This window comes from Rhineura floridana, chromosome 12 (genome assembly GCF_030035675.1).
Source record: "Rhineura floridana isolate rRhiFlo1 chromosome 12, rRhiFlo1.hap2, whole genome shotgun sequence".
Classification (NCBI taxonomy): Eukaryota; Metazoa; Chordata; class Lepidosauria; order Squamata; family Rhineuridae; genus Rhineura; species Rhineura floridana.
This window is the reverse complement of record NC_084491.1, coordinates 25,941,007-25,956,602: the sequence shown is the minus strand read 5'-3', so window position 1 is coordinate 25,956,602 and position 15,596 is coordinate 25,941,007. Positions and strand designations below refer to the sequence as shown.

The 15,596-nt window shown below is 46.3% G+C and overlaps 1 protein-coding gene and 1 pseudogene across 4 annotated transcripts in view; one reads left to right on the top strand and one right to left on the bottom strand.

Moving 5' to 3' along the window:
* Positions 1 to 15,596, bottom strand: part of FEZ1 (fasciculation and elongation protein zeta 1) — a 54,573-nt gene that overhangs the window by 26,524 nt on the left and 12,453 nt on the right. For 2 of the 4 annotated variants that reach the window (XM_061592609.1, XM_061592610.1), the window contains exons 3-4: positions 11,950 to 12,049; positions 1,586 to 1,672 (exon numbers count right to left, since the gene is read on the bottom strand). In XM_061592609.1, the coding sequence (XP_061448593.1) occupies positions 1,586 to 1,672; positions 11,950 to 12,049 (187 nt within the window). The remainder of the gene's footprint in view (positions 1 to 1,585; positions 1,673 to 11,949; positions 12,050 to 15,596) is intronic. The other 2 variants (XM_061592611.1, XM_061592612.1) reach the window with 1 other exon arrangement.
* Positions 4,359 to 4,477, top strand: LOC133368854 (5S ribosomal RNA; annotated as a pseudogene).

Genomic DNA, 15,596 nt, shown 5'->3' with positions numbered 1-15,596 from the left:
CACAACTCTGTCCTCAACATCTCACGACTCCTCCTCTTCACATTTTGCTGCCCCCCTCCCCAGCATCTGCTGCCTGAGATGGCTGCTTCACTCTGCCTAACGGTAGGGCCGGCCTGTGAGCTCCTATATGTCATCACCCCACCCCCTCAAAAAAAGATGTTCCTAGAACAGCACCATTGCATGATGTAGTGTCATTCCAGGTACATTGCTTGGGGGAAGGGCCGTAGCTCAGTGGTAGAGCCTCTGCTTTGCATGCAGAAGGTCCCAGGTTCAATCCCCGGCGTCTCCAGGCAGGGCTGGGAGAGAAACCTGCCTGAATCCTGGACAGCCACTGGGCTAGATGGATCAGTGGTCTGATTCAGTAGAGGGCAGCTTCCTGGGTTGCTATGGAACTCACTCTTGTCACAGCTCCAAGTGAGTCCCCAGCAGTCAGTGAATACTCCTGCCAGCAGCAGTCCAAGAAATTATCTAAATGGGCTTCCCTTTTGCAGGCACCATCTCCAAAACCCAGGGGAGTAGTCATCCAGGGTCTCAGCAGTGGGGGGGCTTAGACCTTTTTTTTTTTGCAGAACTGGGTTCCAGCCAGGTCCCTCTATCTCCAGCATCCTATGAGCCTGTGTGTTAGCCACTAAGTGTCTTCTAACATGCTTCCTTGTCCTTTCCTGCTTATTTGAGCCAATCAGAGTGAAAGGAGCTGAGTCAGCCACTGAGAAGATTCTTCTCAGTAACTAACCCTCTCCCCTTTCATGCTTATTGGCTCCTAGGGGTGTGTGTTGTTGTGGGAGAAGGCACTAACAAGGATCTCATTCTCAACCCAGCAGCAAAAAAGGAGGGGAGGGAGTGTGGCTGTGATTATCAGGAAGGGACTCTGTGCTTCTGAATTTGCCATTACGGTACTGCCAAAACCACATCAAAACCTGGAAGCGTGGCAAACATCCTATGGACAAGACATGCCGACCAGAACCGACTCGCGTTGTCATGCACCACCCCAAAGCCACCTGCATCACTGCCACTTACTTGGACAGTGCGGGGTCACAGCAGGATGGCAGCAAAGTCAGAGCTGCCCCTGTGCTTCAGTGCTCCTGCTAGTGCACCCCCGCAGCCCCCACCTCGCTACCACCCTGCCCCAACTCATACCGCCCAGTAGGCAGCAGCAACACCACTGTTGGGAGGGCAGACGCTCAGCACAACCTTACGCTGGCTGCTCCTGGCTACATCCACCAGTGATTGCAATGGGGGGGGCACAAACAACAACACCGTAAAGTGAGACAAGCAACATAAACAATGATGATCCTGCACATCTGTTATGTTTGCTCTGCATCTGATGCAAGGAATGCAGGGTAAAGTTGGCACCCCAGAGGTCCCTAAATCTCCAGCTGCTCTCCAAGGGCTGTGGTGAGCAATTCCTTCCGGCAAATTTGCTGACCAAGGGAAGGAGCTGGTCCCGTAAAGGACAAACTCCCCTCTTTGGAAAAGGCTGCGCATGTTGCAGACAACCAGACAGGTTTTCTAGTAAGGTGGTAGAAGGAAGGAATCTCCTTAGGATTTCCTTTCACATAGGAAAGGCCAAGGGAAGATCATGTACCTGGTCTGCTGTGAGTAGAGGTTCCTCGTTAATACCAGAATCATTTTCACTCTTCTCGTTAAGCTCTTCCTCTTCCTTCTCGTGGATCTGAAGGGGGAAAAAAACCCAAACCGCATGCTGATTCAGTAGCAGGTATGGGCGGGCCCCACTCAGGTTAAATTTGTTTTAATTTTTTTGGTCATGCTAATATTTTTCACATGGACTACCCAGATTGTCTGTCTTTTTTTTTTATAAAGTTCTAAGAAGCAATGAAAAGGATCCATCATGTTCCATAAAGGCTGCATCCACACCATACGTTTAAAGCATATGGCTTCCTCCAAATAACCCTGGGAACTCTAGTTTACCCCCACAGAACTACAATTCCCAGCACCCGAGATACAACACTAGCACTTCATGCAGCTTAAATGTTTCATTTACTTACTCTTCGCCCCAAGGATCAGGGAGAAGAAAGTGTTTGGAGGAAAGGGCAGAGCTTGGAAAAGTTACTTTTTTTGAACTACAACTCCCATCAGCCCAATCCAGTGGCCATGCTGGCTGGGGCTGATGGGAGTTGTAGTTCAAAAAAGTAACTTTTCCAAGCTCTGGGGGGATCATTCACTAAAACTATAGTACGACCACTGTAGTCCATGTACTGGTAACCTCAAGGCTGGATTCCTGCGATGTGCTCAAAGTGGGGCTGCTCTTGGGCCTGGTTCAGAAGTTTCAGCTGGTGCAAAACAAGGAGGTCAGATTGCTGATGGGGACACATGGCCAACGACTTGTGACACTGCTGTTAAAACATCTGCACTGGCTATCCATCTACTACCAAACCAGGTTCAAGGTCCTTCTATTAATTTACAAAGCCCTGAACAATTTGGGTCCAAAGGACCTTAGGGACCTCCTGAACCCTTATATTCCAGTTCAGCCACGGAGGTCACCTGCAGGAGAGGCACTGATCGTCTCCTGATTTGGCAAGGCTGACTGAACATCGACATGAAAGTGAGCCTTCAGTGCCATCAGCCCGGTTCTCTGGAAGGCTCTGCCAACAGAGATTCAGCAGGCGCCTTCCACTTTAACTTTTAAATGCCTGCTGAAAACCTTTCTGTTCCACCAAGCTTATGTAGGCAGTTAAGAAGATGTCTGCTATAGTTGACCTTGTTTTTACTGTATTTGTGATGGTTTTTATTTGTTATAAACCACTTTGATGTTTCTTTAAATGAAATAGCAGTATACAAATATGTTTATAAGTAAAACAGGACCTCACAGAAGAAACCTCGGGAGTTGATCAAGACAACCACCAGATTGTCGGCAATGCTCTGCAACAGCCCAGAAGGATATGGAAACGAGCAGTCGTAGGAAGTGTTGCTCGGGTGTGTTTAGTTTCAGGGCCAGCAAAACCATCTGTCACTTTTGGACAGATGCCAGCAGGCCCACCGCTAACACAGTCCTATCTCCTTTCTGTGGTGCTCCCATCAGCACCAAGCAGCTGAGTCTTCACACAGCAAACAGTTCAACTAGGATTCAGAACAGCTTGCATGCTAAATTTCTAATCAAGCAGAAATTCTGGATGTTGACAGTGTACGATCACCTTGTCAAAACATTCCTGCTCCCCTGTTGTTTTAGGATTAAATCCCCATGCCCAAGCAATGAATGCACCCCTTATTTCAGCAATGTATCTGTACCAAAGTACTGGAGAGCACTGTTTTCTGGCTAGGGTCAATGGCCATTTCCTCTATGATGATGGAAGGACAGGTTGTTGTACCCCATTTTAGAATGATTTCCTGATAGAGCTGATGCAGTTCTTTTGAAAAATGTGCTTAAATGGAAATAGTCCTATTGTTATTTGAAAAGTTGCCTAATTTTAAAATATTATTATTGCTACTAGGTCTAAAACGCTCAACACTCAACAGATTATGGAGTAACTAGTTTTGTAAAGGTTGATGGATCAATCAACATTTTGTGTGTAACTATAGGATTTGCTACCATGAGATGTAGTGATGACCACTGACCTGGACACATTAAAAGACAAATTTGTCATGAGGCTATAGTATCTCCAGTACCAGAGGCAGTATGCTCTGAATATCAGTCACTAGAGACAGGGCCAGGGCCAGGCACACCCCATGTATCTGTCTCTCCTGTCTTTTGCAGCCGTGCGCGCTGGGCTGCCATTAACCAAGATGGTGGCTGAGGTTTCCCTGAAGGGCTGAAGCCTCCGCCGCCATCTTGGTTGATGGCACGCATGCGTGCTATGCACGCACGTCCCTGCCATCAACCAAGATGACGTCAGGGGCATCAGCACCTTAGGGAAACCTCAGATGCCATCTTGGTTAATGGCAGCCCTGTGCACACAGCCCAAGCAGCCACAAAAGACAGGAGAGACAGGTAGGTGGAGCCAGGGAATGGGCGGGTGGCTGGGAAGCTCTCTCTCTGTGATCCATGGCAGTACTCTGCCATGGGTCGCAGAAGCGGAGTGCTACTCCTCCCCCACTCTATCAAGGGCCCCCTCAGGGGCCCGACCTGGCCGCCCTTTAGCACCGGCCCTGACTAGAGAACAGATGCAGGCCCTGGTGGCTCCAATGTCAGTGAGGCAATGAATCCACTCCAGCTTTTACTCCAAACTATTCCCAAAATAAATTCAGCACCTTGGAAAGCTCCTTGAAAATTCAGACTAAAACACAGAGCAGATTCACTGCCCCACTGACATCAGAGCCATCAGTCTCCCCTGAGCAGGAAATGTGGACCTTTAGTGTAGTGGCAATTCCCCTTTGGAATTCCCTCCCCTTAAATATTAGATGTCTGCTCCCATACTACCCTGAACACACCCAGTCTTGTCTGATCTCAGAAGCTAAGCAGGGTCAGGCTTGGTTAGTACTTGGATGGAAGACCGCCTGGGAATACTGAGTGCCATAGGCTTAGAGGAAGGCAATGGTAAACCACCTCTGAAAACCTTTTACCATGAAAAAAAGATTCATAGGGTTGCCATAAGTCATAATTGACTTGAAGGGATATAACAACATATTTGACAGGTGCCATCTCTGTTATCTTTTCTGCTCCTACTGAAGACCTTTCTCTTTCAACAAGCCTTTTAAATAGAGACCTTATCCCAGTCTGCATCTGTGTTGGAATTGCTTTCTAAGATGTTTTTAAAGCTTTTTTTAAAAAAAGATATTTTTAAAGATGTTTTAACATGTTTTTTAAAGTTGCTTTGTTTTAGTATATATTTAAAGTTTGTTTTTATGGTGTTTTAGTGTGGTTTTTGTGGTTTTGTTTGATGCCCTGGGCTCCTATTGGGAGGAAGGGCTGAATAGAAATTTAATAAATAAATAAATATTAGCAGGACTGGTACCAGATTCAGGGGGTCCTTGGAACAATGCCACTGATGAGTCTCCACCCCACAACAGCCATCTCCCAGTGTGGGCACATTTTCTCCTCTGCTGCTGCAGCACTCTCCTCACCAGAACTCTGGCCAGGATTTTCACAGAGCTTGGAAAAGTTACTTTTTTGAACTATAGCTCCCATCAGCCCAATCCAGTGGCCATGCTGGCTGGGGCTGATGGGAGTTGTAGTTCAAAAAAGTAACTTTTCCAAACTCTGAATTTCATAGATCTATAGGCTGGGGCATTGCATTATGGGTAAATTAAAATGGTGGGTGGCCACTGTGGATGGAAGCCAACCTTAGCTCCTGTTCAAAGACAACACTACTACTTGTCCACCTCTGAAAGGAAGCCCAGCAAGGAGCACAGTGAGGCAGCTTAGTTGGGATAGGTTGTCGCCAGAAATGTGGGGAGGGGTCTGAAGGGATCAGTTCTGGTGACCTAGAGATTGACACTCAGCATCAAGCTTGTAAAAGCCAGGACATCCACCCTTCCTGTTTCACTTTTATTTGGGAAGGCAATTAATATTTGCTTGTCTCACAGTTTCACTAGCTCCAGCAGTTTATTTGACTGAACTGCTGCACTGGCTGATGTTACTGACATTATCTCTTCTCTTGAGCTGAGATAGCATAACATGCACTACATCAGCAGGAAGAGATCACCGCTGCAGAGGTTGTGAAAGGGTGCAGAGGAGTGTCTCGGGATCTACCTTTCCAGAGTCACTATTAATTCTTACAAAAGCACCACCTGTGCTACTTCCAGACTCCACGGTGCTTGCCATGCACCTGCTTTACTGGCACCAGCACACAGCCTCCTTGGGCAGTTGGCAGGGACCTGACATGTTGGCAGGGTCCACCGTTATGATGACAACTGTCCTGAGCAATCTCATTGGGTGACTTGGTGCCACCATGTCAATTTCCAACAACCTAACATCACTCCAAGACATAATGGGAAATGAACATAGCAGATCCCAGCCTCCCAGTGCTAATTGCTGTACTGCTGTATGCTGTCACCACCATCAGGTAGGGCCACTTAGGTGGGGAACCACTACTTTGCCAAGAGACCCCACAAACTTGGAGCCAGCCCTGATTCAGGTTTTTTCTTTACAAGAGAAGAAAACATTGGTGCCTACAATATGGTTTTCTTCCAGAAGGAAGGTCTTATTTATTGGATACTAACCATCCTCTTTGCTCTTTACCCAGCAAATGGCCCCATGCATACAATGATCATGGCCTGGGAGCCTACGGATGATTGAGGAAACTGCTACGCTTCCCCTCCTCCAGCTCCAGATCCTGCTAGGAAAGGGGCAGATTTCTTCCCAGGGGGAGTCTCTTGTCCAGGAGCCCAAAACATGATTCATCCTAAATCAGAGAGCCCTGGCCATGATCTATCCTAAATCAAGGGTGGGAAATTCAAGCCCAGGGGCTACATACAGCCACCCTGCAGGCAATGGTAGCTGGTGGCTCCATGTCAGTGGGGCACTGGAATCTGCTCTGGGGTTTAATTCAAACTTTCAAGGAGCTGTCCAAGGTATTGAAACCTATAGGTTGAAAGTATGGACTAAAACCCGGAGCAGATTCCACTGCCCCACTGACATGGAGCCACCAGTCATCACTACTTCCAGACCTCTCTTTCTGGCCCTCAGGTCTTTCCCCAGACCACACCCCTCACTGGCCCTGCTCTATGCCCTCTTCAAGTGCTTTTGTTTGGCCGGAATGAGTCTTTGGACTGTAATAATGCCTCTTACTTGCCTTGATGGAGGGTGGAGAGATGCAAGGGCAGACTGCTGAAACCACTGGTTTTTGTGAGGCTGGATTGAAACTTGCAATACCAAGGTAATAGTTCCATCTGTTGCACCACCCACTTTGCCTCTGACCCCTCGTACTCATGCGCCAGAACATGGGACAGCTCAGGAGCAAGTTCTCAGTGGGCAATTGGGTGGAATCCTGCCTCCACACCTTTTTTGTTCATGAGCACTTCCTTATTTGTGTTTGTTTGCTTGCTTATTAGATTTATATCCCACACTTTCTCCCAGTAGGAGCCCAAGGCAGCACTTTTATGAGTGTTTTACAGTGGACTGAGTGCTGCTCATGCATGTAGGTTTTTCAGAGCATGCACATAACACCATTCTCATTAAAATGCCACCCATACTTTCTCCCCATTTCATCTGGATCTACCCTTTTTTGCCAGTTGTGTATGTGTGAGACTTATCAGCAGAGATGTAAGACATCATTTTCTGTTCCACCCTGTATTCATCACAGGCAGCACTGTTGCCATTCCACTGCAGTTTGTCTTCTGCCGCAAACTACGTTATTCCTCTCACTGTCACAAAACTATACAAATTACATTGTCATTACATCATGCCACCCCATTCATTTCAGTGCAAAGGAAATGCAATGCAAATGGGGGGAAATAATCAATTAATGCAGCATTTACAGACTGAAAGCAACAACGGCTAATTGTATTCACTGGACTGATTTCTGTTCTAGACACGGGATAAATAAGTGAACATCACCAATTCTCCAATGTCCCTGCTTACTGGATTTTCCATGGAAATGGTAAATCCACATTAAATTTGAAAATAATATTGGACAGCAATAAAACTTGTATTTGTTTTTAACATTATTACATTTATATCCCACCTTTCTTCCAAGGAGCTCAAGGTGGCATACAAACATGGCTTTCCCCTTGCCCATTTTATCCTCACAACAGCCCTGTGAGGTAGGCTAGGCTGAATGACTGTGACTAGCCCAAGGTCACCCTGAGAGCTTCATGGCTGAGTAGAAATTCGAAACCCAGTCCCACAGGTCCTAGTTTGACGCTGAGTCCCCAATGAACTGCTGAGTGGAAGGACGCTACTGTATATCTCCACAAATAAAAGAGCAAGGGAGAGAGACATCTAGAGGGCCCCAGGTTTTCCAACCTTTGTGTACACTGATCAGGTGAGGCTCTCCAAGATTTCAGGCAGGAGTTTTCCCCAGCCTTACTCAGAGATGCTAGGGACTGAACCTGGGAATTTCTGCATACAAAGTATGTGCTCTGCCACTGAGATGCAGGCCTTCCCCTTAATGCTCGCCATCTGAATCAGCCCCGAAAAGCAATGGCACACTTGCTTGAGACTTTTCCATTGACAAATGTATAGCCTTAACACTTGACCATGAGGGTAAAGGGGTTTCTCTGGAATTTTTTTCCCCAGGGAACTTAAAAATCTATTTCATAAAAAGCTCTTCTCCGAGTAATACCATTTCATGTACATCTAGTATTTCTGGCTGAAAGACATTCTATTCTTATTTGTGTTGGTCTTGAAGAGTGCTTATGCCCGTTCAGCTACTTTCAAGGTCAGCAGGTTCTGGCTCCAATGCAAGGCACCTCAGGCAGAAGAAATTACATCACAGCAAGGGTTATTCAAGGTTTGCTTAAGACTGCATTCTTCTCAGCTTTCAGCAGGCAAATGTGGCTAGCAGATTTGTATGATGCCTTAACCTTTGGAGACAATCTAAGGGCCCAAAGAAGAATAGACATTGTGCTGGATGCATCATCAGATCTTGGGAAATTCAGTTTGAAAAGGAACTAGTTCTGGTTCAAGCTCAACATGCCCCAAAAGGAACTAATTTCACTTTGCATCTGTCCCCTTAGAAAGTGAACTACTTGAGTTCATGTTCAATTCACAGTTCAATTCAACTTCATTCAAATGAATCTTGGTGTTTTTTTCCAGCATTCAGAATGTTACAGACTGCTGGGATAAAGTATAAAATATACTAAAGAAGTCTAAGTCACCATATATTTAAAGCACATCCAATGCACACTAAAAGCATGCAACTTCCCCCAAAGAATCATAGAAACTGTTAAGGGTGCTAGAAATTTGTAGCTCTGTGAGGAGAAAACCACAGTTTCCAGGATTCTTTGGAGAAAATCATGTGCTTTAAATATGCATTGGATGTGCTTTAAAAGTATGGTGTGGATTTGCCCTAAGAAAACATCAAAGCACACACACAGTAGGATTTGAACTGTTTAATTTATTTTTCTCAACAATTATGATCTTTCAGGTAAAAGGCACAAAGAGTCTAAAGAGTAAAAAAAATACATGTAAGGGAATGAACTTGAAGATGAACTAGAAATTATTCAAAGTTGTACCCTAAAAAAAACATAATTCATGTGCAATTCACTCAGAGAACTACTTTCAGGCGTAGTTCAGAGATCCTTGAACTAATTCAGTGGACTTCATGAAAATGAACTACTTCATTCCAAACCTGGTGCATTACTTGAAGCTGTCTTATTTACAGTTAATAGCCACTGTGGGAGAAACCAATTTCCACTGGGATTGTGAGCGGACGGGGAGAAGTAAAAATCTTTCTGCAGGGGCAAAGCTTTTCCCCCTGGGCTAAAAGCAGCTTGATGATCCTAAGTTAGTCATGTCCATTGACTTAAGTGAGTCTATTCATAAGTAGGACTAGCATTGGGCATCATCTTTTGCCCCCTATATATCTCTGTAAATAATGCACTTTAGTAGTCTAAATGAAAGGTTACTCAAGCGGTTATCCACAGATATAGGCATGTGAACAGGGCTATAATGAAGGGAGAAAGATAGGCACATGATGAAAACAAATGAAAAGTTGGCTCCCTGTTGCAAAGTAGTGATAATGGTGGGTTCTAAGTCTGGAAAAGGGTGGTACCTACGTTAAAGACTGACTATTGGCACTAGTTTTGCAGGCAAAGTCCAACATAGGGCTGGTCCAAGGAAATTTGCTGTCTGAGGCAAAGGGCAAGACGGCGCTCCATCCTATTCCACCTCCAAAACTTGACTGGAGTGGCAGTCAAATATCATTTCAGCACTGGCAATGGGACAGCATCTTCCACCACATCACACAGCATTGTCCTCCACTACCTTGCTGCCAATCTGTGCTCCCTCAGCATCTGCTGCCTATTGAGCTGTCTCATTCTGCCTAATAGTAGGGCTGGCCGTGGTTCAACATAAGGCTTGGTGTAGCCTGAAAAAAACACCTTCTTTTTGCTCAAAAGAGCTCCCTAATTTCAGGCACGTAATTTCATTCATTTAAAGAAGGATCAGGAGGTCATTAATTCAATGTCACCGGGCCAAGATCAAGGTTCTTCTATTAATTTATACGGCCCTTAACAACTTGTGCCCAGGATAACAGCTCTCCAGGGTCTCAGGCAGAGACAGGTGTTACTTATCACCTGCTACCTGTTCCTTTTACCTGGCAGTGTCAGGAACTGAACCTAGTACTTTCTCTATACAAAGCATGTGCTCTACCACTGAGCTATAGCTACTTCACACCACTGGAATCCTGGATGTGTATCCTACAGGGCAACCTCTCAGGGAACACTGAGCTACAACTTAATGAATTCTAAACTAACTGAACACTGGCTTTAATATATATGAAAGTGCCATCATCTGAGGACTGAACTTCAGAACATCAATGACAAGCCATTCTTTTCTCCTTTTCAAGGCATTATCCAAAGCTCTGAAAGCCACACAGAGGACAGTGACGATGGCCACTAAGAGCTTCCTAAAAGCCCTGTATTGTACGCCTGTATACAGCAGGGCGGAATTCTGGGTCACCTGCAGGCTTCCACTGCCCACTGAAAAGAACATCTCTTTGGCCATCTGTTCTTCATGTTTCCTGTCCTGATTAAGTTAGCTCTTCACACCAGCTAATCCACTAATAATTTCAGGCCTGATAAGTTATTGTTGAGTGAGCAGGATAACGAGGTAGGGATGGAAGCTGCACTTTTCCATGAGTCAGCCCACAAAGCCAACACACACACACACACACGCTGGCTGGCAGGGATGAAGGTGAAATAGTTCTGCTGTTTAATTTCAGCTGGGATGCGTAGGAGTTTCACAACAAAGTGAATCCAGTGGCTGGTTAATACACCACTTGCAGATGGTAGTCATTAGGATCTTCTGGATACCACACTTTCCATCACTGTTCTAAATCCTCCTGTTCAGTATCAAAGTCTCGTCCTGAACTGATAGATGATGCCCATGGGGAAGGGCTGCTGCTCAGTGGCAGAGCATCTGCTTTGCATGCAGAAGGGTCCAGGTTCAGTCCCCAGCATCTCCCAGTAAGACTGGGAGAGACTCCTCCCTGAAACCCTGGAGAGCTACTGCCAGTCAGTGCAGACAGTACTGAGCTAGAAGGACCAATCATTTAACTTGATGCAAGGCAGATTCCTTTATTCCTAAATCCCCCCATTTATCTGTCTCCAGAAACTTCCATTCCGTTAGAGGGTTAAAAGTTTGTCCTTCATTCCAGAAAATCACTAGCTGCGAAGGCAATCGGTGTTTCTTATCTCAGCATGCTCTGCCTTAACATAGACCAGAGCCTTACAGTGAATCTTATTTCTGACGTATTTGTCTGGAAACATCCTATCCCACCCCACCCCACCCCCATCAGCTGAAGAGATTTATGGGGAGGAAAAGGCAACAGAACCCCTCCCTGCTTCACAGTGGCCTAAACGAGAGCAGCCTACCTCTAGGCTTCCAACAACCCTCCAAAAGAGCACTGATCCTTTGCAGTGCTCTGCCATGTGTGTATCCTTTAGCCACCACAGTCACCATTGTTCAGAAGGCTGGCCAAGCTATTGTTCCAAATGTGTCAGGGTAGAAGGCGGCACAAACATCGTCAATGTCAGTCTCAGGGCAAACAACAGCCTAGAGGACAATGCCTCCCTTTGCACATTCACATCAGGCTGCTCCATTCACTCTTTCTCTCATTATACATGCCTCACCCATGACTGAGGGGGCGACCACCTCAGTTCAAGGGTTGCTGGGAGATCTGTTCAGCTGCCCGACAAGAGCTTTGCTCTCGTATTCTATTAGTCCTGCTTCCTGGAACAGCAGCGGGTTGGTACATTTATTTTGCACGCATTAATGCAGCGTCTTAATGTTTAAAAAAACGTGCTTCCACTCAAGTTTGCCAATGATTCTTTCATCTTATGATTCATGGAGGGGAAAGGGAGGGGGAGGACATAAATCCAGGCAAGTACCTCTGTGTCGGAGACGTTGCCGTTTAGCACCTCGATGTTAGGATCCCTCCAGTCCTCGGTGATGGATGGGATGTAGTTGTCTGTAAGAGCATCCCAAACCCTGGGAGAAAAAAAAAAAGCAAGAGGTTGTTAATGGAGGAAAGCTGCCTTGACAACAGGGGTGCATCCTGCAGGGCAATTTGCTCAGCAGGCAGAGTTCAAAAGAGAGCGTGACGAAAATGGGAATGATGAAGCTGCCACATCCAGTTCGGCTAAATGGCCCCAGTCGCAAACAACAAAGCCATCTCCAGAGTCCAAGCTGAATACTGTGCTATAGTTGATTCGAACTGAATTCTAGACCCGCTTTGCTCAGATGAAGTCCAAAAACATTTAAGGACAGGAGCGGTTTGAGTTCACAGCTTTACCATGAACAAACAAACAAAAAGTCGTCAGTCTAAAAAATAATGAGTTGTATCCAGTGAACTGCTACTCAGAGAAGAACCACTGAAATTAATGAACCTATAGTCATGTTCATTCACTTAATAGATCTATGCTGAATAGGGCTTGTCAGGTGCCCTTCTGCTTGAAAAAGGTGTCTTCCATGCACAGAAGGGTCATATTGCACCAAGGATGGCCAGAAGACAGATTAGATCTGGTAGATCTCTGGGTGGTTTGCATGAGATCAACCAGAGTTTCCAAATCCCAATTGCTTAACAACAAAATTTCAAAAACTTTCTTCAGTGTTTGGACAACCACAGTAAACCCAGGGCGTCTTTCATGGAAGGAAGCATACATTTCCCTTTGTTTTACAAGTCAAGGCCCAGATTTCCATTATCTTTTTTCTTCCCTGTTTCGTTCCTTGCAGCTGGCAGAGGGGTCCCCCCCTTGGCTTAATCCCAGAAATGGTTCTCCCCTTCCTGACATATTGTTTACTAATTGTTTACTAATATAAATAGTAAATAATTACTAATTATTTACTAATATGTCAGCAGAACCTCACATTTTTCTAAAACTCGGTTTTACAAAATACCTTGTTGTCCGATAACACTGTAAGAGGGATCCCACTCCAAGAGAAATCAATGGGGAAATTGTTGATTTGACCAGAGCACTGGATTGCAGCGCATGTTGCCCCAAGGAACTTTGTGCCAGTGGTGGCTTGTGGCTCCATGTAAGTAGGGCAGTGAAATCTTCTCAGGGTCTTAGTTGAAACTTTCAAGGAGCTGAAGCACCTTGGACAGCTCCTTGAAAGTTCAGACTAAAATCCAGAGCAGATTCCACTGCCCCACTGACATGGAGCCACCAGCAGCCACTGCTTTACGCCCATGGAAATAGTCTCCATAGAACTAGCCCCCCTCTCTTTCCTGAAGCAGGAGCGATGCGAACCACCTATGGACGACTTCGATAAAGGCCTGTTTCAGGTGTAACCATCCCATTCTAATGAACCATGACTTATTAGCTCAAGATTGTTAGGTCTGAACCAGGCCATTTCAGGGAATGCTCACCTGCTGGTGTTGGGGGGTGGGTGAGGAATATAGGAAAGCACCAACCTTGAAGTTTGAAAGCTGGAACGCATGCTGTGTCACTGATAATCTATAAAGAGATTTCCGCATGTACTATTGAATGGAAGGTGGCAGACACTAAAGCCTGTCCAGAATAGGGCGGCCACTTACTCATCTCCCCCCCCCCAAAAAAAAGACTATTGGTAGGGACAGACTACCACCAGCACATAACCAGTGCTTAAAAGCTCACACTGGCTGCCCAACCCATGTTCAATGTTCTTGCATTAATTCACAAAGCCTGTAACAACTTGGGTCCAGGATACCTTAAGGACTGCCTGATCCCTTATATCCCTACCCAATCAGGGAGTCTTCAGAAGATTCTCTGTTAGTAGTCCTCCGTGGCTCAGATGCAAGGCTCATATCTTGAAACCATGCATTCAGAAACCGTGCATTCAGTATTGTGGGCCCATTTGTGTGGAACTCCCTCCTGGCTGAGATCAGACAGGTGCCAGTGGGTGGCCAGGTTAGACCCTGGCCAAGGGCCCCTGCAGCCCTGAGGGGACCCCTGCTTAGGCTCCCTCTCAGTGACTCAGCGACCCAAGGCTGCTGTGGATTGCAAAGTGGGAGCTTGCAGGGACCCCAGGCCCCCATGCAGGTTGCATATGGCTTAAATAAGCCTGCCCACCCCTTCTACCTGTTGCATCAGTGTGAACGCCCCATGTGCTGTGTGCCCATGTCTACCATCACCCAAGATTGCAGTGGGGGCATCCCTAAAGGTTTGACACCCCTGCCGCCATCTTGAATGATGGTGGGCGTGTGTGTGCCGTGCACAGGTGTGAGCACTGATGCAAAAGTTAGGTGGGGCAGGTGGGCTTATTTAAGCCCCATGCCACCTGTATCAGGCAGAGGTGTTCGGCCATAAGATGCTGTAGGCCCAGGGCAGGCGGGTACCCAAGGGCCCAGTCATGCCTGACACCAGCCCCGGACAGGCCCTCTCCCTGTTGGACTTCAGGCAACAGTTGATGACGTTCTCTCTATTTCAGCAGGTATTTGAAGTCAGTTTCCTGTTTTCATGGTTCACTTTAACTGATTTTGTCCACTGTATGCTTTTTGTGATCTCATTGTACACCGCTTAGAAACGTTGATGATGAAGCGGTATGTAAAGAGCTGAAATAAACATAAACTATAATAAAAACCAAAGCCCCATCCAGAACCTTAGCTGGCTCCAGTCAGAGTGGAGGGGGAGGCATTCTTTCTGTTTTGCCATGCCAACTCAAGGCTGGCTCAGCAAAGGTGCCATGCTGAGTCCTTCTCCAGCAAGTGGGCTGGCTTAGGATCTTGCAGATCTCTGTCCAGCCTTGCTCCACCCCTGAAATGCCCCATTTCAGGACCTTGCCGCAGCTACTACCGGTCTTCATGTTAGTGCTCTTTGTCTTTTCAATAGCGGCCAATGTGCTGGTGCAGAGCCTTCTTCTCGACACTGGCAAGACTGAAGTTGACCTGGATGTGGCTAGGACAGGGAGGACAAGTCTACACAGACACACCAGCAGAGCTAGTCTGGTGCCCCCACCACTGCATCTGCACAATGCCCACTGCACCGCCGCCCTGCCCCATCACAGCTCTGTAGAAGCTATAGGGTCGGTGTTGGGAGGATCTTCCTCACCACCACAGCTGCAACTGGCCCTTTTATTTCCTGAATGGGTAGTTTAATTTGTATTTGCATTGAAAGGGACATGCAAATATCCAGAGCTTGGAAAGGTTACTTTTGTTGAACTACAACTCCCATCAGTCCAATCCAGTGGCCATGCTGGCTGGGGCTGATGGGAGTTGTAGTTCAAAAAAGTAACTTTTCCAAGCTCTGCAAATATCTTTATAAACATTTTATTTCATTTTAAGTGCACCCATTTATGTGTTTTCAAATGTTTTCTATAAAAGCGTGACCTAAATGCAGATTAGACGTTCTTTTAATTAATTAATTAATATGGCCAAGGTCAATAACCTAATTTAATGTGGGTGGCAAGGAGAGGAAGAAATGAAGAAAAGGGGTGGCACAGAGAGATACAAATGGGTTAGCTTGCCCACTTTGGGATCTGGCCCTGCCCACTGCCATATGTGGCCCTCCGCAGATTTTCCCTGGAGGGCACATGTTCCTCAGCAGCAAAATGTTTC